We start from the raw sequence: 7,628 nt of genomic DNA on the forward strand, positions 1-7,628 counted from the left end.
TATAAGCCGAGATTTTCAGCCTCTTTTTTGAGGCTGAAAGTGCCCCCTCGGCTTATACTCGAGTCACCGCCGTCTGACTGCTCGATCAGCGTATCGAGCAGACAGACGGCGGACATTAAAATTCAAAAGCCGCGCCTCCTTCTCCGCCTCCGCCTGTGATAGGCGGAACACTGAATTTCCCAGCAGTCAGTGTTCCGCCTATCACGGACATCCGTTCATTCTCATACTACGGACGAGTATGAGAGGATGTCCGTGATAGGCGGAACACAGGCTGCTGGGAAATTCAGTGTTCCGCCTATCACAGGCGGAGGACGGAGGCGCGGCTTTTGAATTGTAGAATGGCCGCCGAGAAGAGCGGCGATCCATCGGCACGACACGGGACGGAGGAGGCACGGGACAGTGGAGGCACGGGACAGTGGAGGCACGGGACAGTGGAGGCACGGGACAGTGGAGGCACGGGACAGTGGAGGCACGGGACAGTGGAGGCACGGGACAGTGGAGGCACGGGACAGTGGAGGCACGGGACAGTGGAGGCACGGGACAGTGGAGGCACGGGACAGTGGAGGCACGGGACAGTGGAGGCACGGGACAGTGGAGGCACGGGACAGAGGAGGCTCGGGACGACGGCGGCTCGGGACGGAGGCTTGGGACACAGGTAGGCTGGACACACACACAAGGCTGCACGGACACACACACACACACACACACACACGGATGGATGGATGGATACACACACACACACAGGGATGGATGGATGGATGAATACACACACACACACACACACACACACACACAGGGATGGATGGATGGATGGATGGATACACACACACACACACACACACACAGGGATGGATGGATGGATGAATACACACACACACACACACACACACACACACAGGGATGGATGGATGGATGGATACACACACAGGGATGGATGGACGGACACACACACAGGGATGGATGGATGGATGGACACACACACAGGGATGGATGGACGGACACACACACAGGGATGGACGGACACACAGGGATGGACAGCCATGTCTCACCCTCGGCTTATACACGAGTCAATACGTTTTCCAGTTTTTTGGGGGTAAATTGGGGGCCTCGGCTTATATTCGGGTCGGCCTATACTCGAGTATATACGGTACTACGTTTCTTTTTTTTAAATTAAAAATAAATACGGTATATTCAAGTAACACAGCTGAGCTCATCCTTAGCCCTTGTACACACGGTCGGAGAATCCGTCGGAATGTGTCCTATCGGACCGTGTCGTCGGATAATCCGACTGTGTGTGGTATGCATCGGACTGATTCAGTCGGAAAATCCGTCGTATCCAATTTTCCAACATGTTGGAAATATTTCCCGACCAACTGGGCCGATTGGACATACTCCGATCATGTGTAGAGAATTTTGATCGGACCAAGTGCCACGCATGCTCAGAGCAAATTCCTACATCAAAGCTATTGGCTACTAGCCTGAATGTAGTCCCATCATAATGAAATTACGCCATCACGTTCTGAAAGATCGGATTTTTCTCCAACTTTGTCCGACCGTGTGTATGCAACAATTTCGGACAAGATCCGTCGGACAAAATCTGACGGGCAAAATCAGACGGATTTGGTTGTGGAAATCTCTGACCGTGCGTACAGGGGCTTAGACTCTTCAGCTCACACAGCCATAAAAGCAAGAGAATTCTTGTTGGGCAGTGTATTTAGTTAATTTACATAGTTAGGTTGAATAAAGACACCAGTGCATCCAGTTCAACCTGAGTGAGTGTTTACAATTGTCCCTATCCCTGTACATTGCACACTCACATCGGTCCCTACCCTCAAGGAGCCCACAATCCAAGGTCCCCATTCATATACTAGGGCCAATTTTGACAGAAGCCATTTAACCTACCTGCATGTTTTTGGAGTGTGGGAGGAAACCGAAGTACCCGGAGGAAACCCACGCAGGCACAGGGAGAACATGCAAACTCCAGGCAGGTAGTGTCATGGTTGGGATTCAAACCAGCGACCCTTTTTACTGCTAGGTGAGAGTGCTAACCACTACACCACTGTGCCGCCCTAAAATTTGTATTTCATTTTAATAGTTCAAAGAATATCAGGCAAAATGGTCGGCCCTCACGCATGTTCACTTCATCAAATCTGGCCCTCTTTGAAAAAAGTTTGGACACCCCTGGTCTAGATTAAATAGTTGTTTCTAATCAGATGTTCAGCAATTCCAATAATGCATGATATAAAAGTTTTATTATATTACAAAAATAAAGGGTGTTTTATCTTTAGCTGGAATTCCATTTTAACCACTTGCTGACCAGAAAATACCTGTCCAATCACTGGATTGGAAGGGTGATATCTTGATCATCGCAGCTGCAATGATGACCAAGATATTATTTTTTACATCCAGCGATTCTAATGCTGGTAAAAGTAATCTGAGTGACTGACTAATGAGCTGCTGGATTACTTTTACAAGTGGCGGAAGGAGGTCCCCTTTCTCCCACCGCTGCTTTTACCAAGCTCTCCTGAGCGATTGGGGAGCCTGGCTAAGAATACGACTGGCGGCTTCCGGTTTCTGAGACATGTCGTTCCTCCCACTGTGTGACATTAGAAACCAGAAGCAAAGGAGGATTTTGTCACTTACAGTTTTTGGTCTCCTGTAAACAAGCCATTTCAAACCCATCTTGATTTGAGCTAATGCTTTGGAGGTCAGAGGAGAGATCTGGGGTCTTCTAGACCCCTGACCTCTCCAAAAAGAGGACCTCTCACTGCCCATGCTATCACAAAAGATGTTGTTCATCCTTTGTGATGGCAATAAAAATGACTAAAAACAAAGTTACCATGTGAAAAAAATTCAAATTAAATCAAATAAAATAAATTTTTGAATTTTAAAAAAAGGAAACAAGCCCTGTCCTGCCGTGCTCGCACACAAAGGCAAACGCATGCATCGGCCCCACGCATAAATGTTTCTTGCACCACACGTGAGGTATTGCCGTGAATGTTGTAGCAAGAGCAATAATTCTAATAATGTTTCTAATTTTTAGAGACTCTTTTAAAAGTCACTTTTTTCTTCTAAATTATAGCTCTGCTATTTACCAATATACCATTAATGCACTACTTTGGCAGAAATAAAAAATCGTTCTAATCAAGATACACACCCTTTTCTTTTTTTTTCAAATAACTTTTTTTATTATTATAAGATGAAACATTACATATCATTCACTTCAATGCAGCAGTGGCGGAGCCAAAGGAGAAAAAAGGGGAACATACAATAAGAGCTTATCGGCCTGCGGAATATAGCCACTTGGAGTAGGTACAAACCAGGCCAGGCAGAGCTATCCACAGGCAGTGTGTTCTGCTACATATGTAAGTCAGGGATAAAGTCCAACCAATAGTAAACTAGTCCTCAAAACTCTACAGCCAGTAAAGAGTGGCATTCCGAGGATACAGGTATCGACTAAACACACCCTTTTCTTAGTGTCCAGCTGGCTGTATAAAAAATATTCTCCATTACTTCCTGGACAGACATTGGGATGTGACAAAGGAAGGCGTTACCCACCTGACCTCATTAGCACACACCCTGCATCATCTACCCTCCTTCTCCAGCACATCACTACCACCCACCTTCAGGGGCACTGGTTTTCCGAATGCAATCAGTGAATATCGTTTTCACGAAATACACAGCCCTAGATCATTTATTTGGCGTGAGTGTGCAGTAGCTGTGGATAACCTCTATGTGGATAGAGGTTCTGTAAAGCTCAGTCTGAATGTACAATCTACTTGAGATCTAACATTAACCATGTAGTAATGGGGGCTACGATCTAAATGCGATCGTATAATCAGATTGTATAGTGTATGGCCACCTTTTTATACACCTAAAATTAACTAGCTTAAAAAGGAGACCTCTACCCTTGCCACATCCAAATCTCTAATAGATTAAAGGGCTAGCCCTGCTCATAATAGACTTTATCGGCATTTACATGAGACAGAAACCATTTCTGTAAAATATTATGTTGTGAATAAAAATTATTTTAAAGCCAAAAACACGTAGTGCAGGATATTATCTGAATATGATACAAATATAATCACATAACTCCTCCTACAGGTAAACGGTCATACCACACTTTTAGGTACACAATGGGGCCAGAGCATGTATGTAAAACGAAAATCTACTTAAAGTGGTTGTTAACCCACTTCTGTTACATGCTCCCATCCTCTATGCACCATTATAATATTTGTGCCTGTGTAATGTGAAAAATCTGCACGATTGTACCAGTACACGCTCCACTCCTGCTGCTCAGCTGATTCCTCTCCTTTCTTCTGTCTCTGACTCACAGTTGCAGTGGGCAGGGCCGAGCCCTCCCGCTGACATCAGCTGGGAAGGAGAGGGGGGAGAGGTGAGAGAGCTGAGGATGATGGAGGCATGGTTCGGGAGCAGTGCCATATCAAGCTGACCTAGATTTCCCATAGACGCCAACACTGTCCTTTTGATTAAATAGGTTTTATCAAAAAAATATTTTAAGTAGACTGTATATTACAAAAGCAAAGCATCAAGGAATTACAGTCAAATGTATATCAAAGTGATTAATTAACATAGCCTTGTAATATTCTGGTTGAGGGTAACATACCAAGTATCTTTAACCAAATATTTAGGACAGGCTACTTTAAAAATGTTTGACCAATGCCACTGTTTGGCTCTAAATAGGTGCACGTTTTATCCATAACATCTGATTAATGATGTTTAGTATTTTTGTCTTAAAAAATTGCAGGAAGGAATCCCAATTAAATTTTCATAGATAGACATGCATATTGTTAAACCAAGTGTGTAGCACTATACATAAATCTTTTCCAAGTCTATTATGGACAATTGTGACCCTATGTTTTATAAATTTGAAAATACTGTAACTGGCTGTGTATAGCCACTCAAAACATATATTGTACTATACTATATTTTAATATGCTTTTGAGCTATCCGAACATCTCAAATGCAAGTTTTAAATACTAAAGCATGAATACCATGTAAGTTCAAATTTTTTTATCAATTGTACCTCCGTGTTTTTATTTTTATTTTTCCTTGAAAGCTTTTGTGTATGTATGTGTTAATGGATGTATTTACAGTATATGTTGCTCATGTGTTGTATTGTTATAGAACCATTAACTGTTTTTTTTTATTTTTTTTATTCTTATTTAACCAGGGCACTCACAAGTCTCCAGGTGAATCTCTCCCTTCTTAAGTACTTAAAGAATGGCATGCATTTCAAGTTTTTGCCACTTTGTTACTGCTTACCATCTGGAATTGTGATCTATTTTTCCAAGAAAAGTGACAAAAAAGTAGCTGGATAATATTAAGATTAAAGGTATATGAGTATGTTGAGAAATCACTCAAACACAGATCTTGATGATACCCCACATACTTTACGCTCAGATATATGCAGTCAAGGGATTTCAATACTAAGACCATCACGCCATTCTTTGTCTCGTATATCCAATGACTTGGAAATTAGCCAGTCACCTACCAGAGCTTTCATTCATGAGCCACACAATAGCCAGTGCTCTGCGTCAGACACATGCTGCAAACCTGTTCCTTCAGAACTCCCTAGCAATCCCTGTACCACCAATCAGGAGAAATATCGGCAATCTTTTGATCATTTGTGTTTAACAAGCAAGAGAAATGAGGAGACCGTCTCAGAAGACAAGAACACTGATGGCCAAAGCTATGTGCATAGTTCTCAAACATTTCCTGATCAACAGAATTCAAACCTTTCAGAACGAATGCATGAATTATCTCTTGGGGTAACTATTCATAAAAGCAACCCCTTTTCTGAGCAAGAAACACATTTATCTAACATACTTTCTAGTCCTGATGTGCTTGCATCTCCTTCTGTTAATTCTTCCCCTTCTGTTAATTCTTCAGACCAGTTTTTCAGTTTTGTCATTTTTCATGCCCCTGAAGACCAGGAGATGGCTAGCAGGGTTTGTAACGTTTTAGAACCCCATGTGGTTGGGAAAGGTACAACTTTTTGTGAGGGGTTTGAGACTCCAGGAGTTAATCCTTTAATATGTCTTGAAAATGCAGTGGAAAACAGTGCGTATATTGTACTTTTGCTCACTAATGCTTTTTTGAAAGCCAAATGGGGTGGCTTTCAGTGTGCTACAGTAATGATGAATTCTATAGAAAATGCTGACAAATTGGGGAGTGTCATTCCTTTCATTCCTAAATTAAATAAACCAGATGTTAAGATTCCAATATGGATAAAAAACCTGATTGCCTTGGATGAAAGCGCTGTTAACTTTAAAACTAAAGTGTGTAACACATTCAAGGCGGAAGTAATTACGAAACAGAATAAATTGTGGGAAGGAAAAGTGAGAAGAACTACATCAGATTTTCAACAACCACAAAATATTTCTGTACAATGGTCGATGAGTGATGCCACTGCTGTGTTGCCACAACAAACCCAACCTCAATTTGCTGTATTTCATGGACAGACTCCAGTTATTCAGATAAGCCATGCCGGGAATGTGCAGATAGGGAATCAAAACAACATGAACATACAGTTTTCACCAAATGAGCCACAAATGGATTGGGATACAAACATGTATCACGATGCAGGGAATGAAACTCCAAATTGAAAAAGAGTGTTTGGAAGTGTTAAACATACAAAAACATTGTAATTTTTTTTTTTTTTTTTTTTTTTTTTTTTTTATGATTTGATTTCATCTAGTCTTGGATGATAAGGGTATTGACTGTAAAACCTTATTTTACTTGAGAAAAGTCTTTCCAGTGTTCTTGTACTATTTACAATGTACCTAAAATGATCAGCCTCAGCAGCACAGGAATTAAAGCACAATTCAAGACATTACTTTGTTGATTTCTAGATAGTGTAGAGAAGGGTTAGAATTACTGGTACATTTCTATTTCTTATTGTGAACCCATTTGGAAATGTTCACATTCTCCCTGTTACACCAGGGTAAAATTGGTAATGTCACTGGAACAGGAAGGCACAGACAAAAACATACACTTCACACATGCGCTAATTTTTGTGGCTGTTTTTACTTTCATTGGAGAGTTCCATTGTGAACTAAAAGTCCTGTCATGGTGGCAAATTAGACTTGTAATTCATAATTCAAAACTGACAGTTTTTGTCAGGCAGAAGAGCCTGCTCACCCTGTCTGAAGAGGTGATGGTGTGGGGGGTCTACTTGCATTATGTTACAATCTAAATATAGAAGTAACATGATGTGAAAAGAGTAAAATAAAAAGAAAAAAAGAAAACGAATGTAGCCACTACATCTATGGATGGGTAAACTGCAGTATATTACATTGTGAGTATTGTGTGTGGTGTTTTTTTTTTTTTTTTTTTTAATCAAATCTTTGTTTTATTATAATTGCGAAAAAAAAGCAGGTATAAGGGAACATGCTTATGCTTTTCAACCACTTCAGCCCTGGAAGGATTTACCTCCTTAATGACTAGGCCATTTTTTACGATACGCCACTGCATAGTTTTAACTGACCATTGCGGGGTCATGCGACGTTGTGCCAAAAAATATTGCCTTTTTTTTTACGTTCACTGACTGACAGAGCTTCTTTACTTAGACCATCGGGTTGTTACGCCGCCTTCAGGAGAGGGCT

At 41.6% G+C, this 7,628-nt stretch overlaps 1 protein-coding gene across 2 annotated transcripts in view; it reads left to right on the forward strand.

Annotated features, from left to right (window-relative positions):
* The window catches only part of LOC143974387 (uncharacterized), a 32,074-nt gene extending 25,218 nt beyond the window's left edge, over window positions 1–6,856 (forward strand). For both annotated transcript variants that reach the window (XM_077475687.1, XM_077475686.1), the window contains exon 2: window positions 5,195–6,856. In XM_077475687.1, the coding sequence (XP_077331813.1) occupies window positions 5,361–6,629 (1,269 nt within the window). In that variant the 5' untranslated portion in view covers window positions 5,195–5,360 and the 3' untranslated portion in view covers window positions 6,630–6,856. The remainder of the gene's footprint in view (window positions 1–5,194) is intronic.
* Window positions 6,857–7,628: the final 772 nt, after the last annotated feature.

Source organism: Lithobates pipiens, unplaced genomic scaffold, assembly GCF_037356315.1.
Source record: "Lithobates pipiens isolate NorthernLeopardFrog02 unplaced genomic scaffold, aLitPip1_a1.2 Scaffold_13, whole genome shotgun sequence".
Lineage (NCBI taxonomy): Eukaryota > Metazoa > Chordata > Amphibia > Anura > Ranidae > Lithobates > Lithobates pipiens.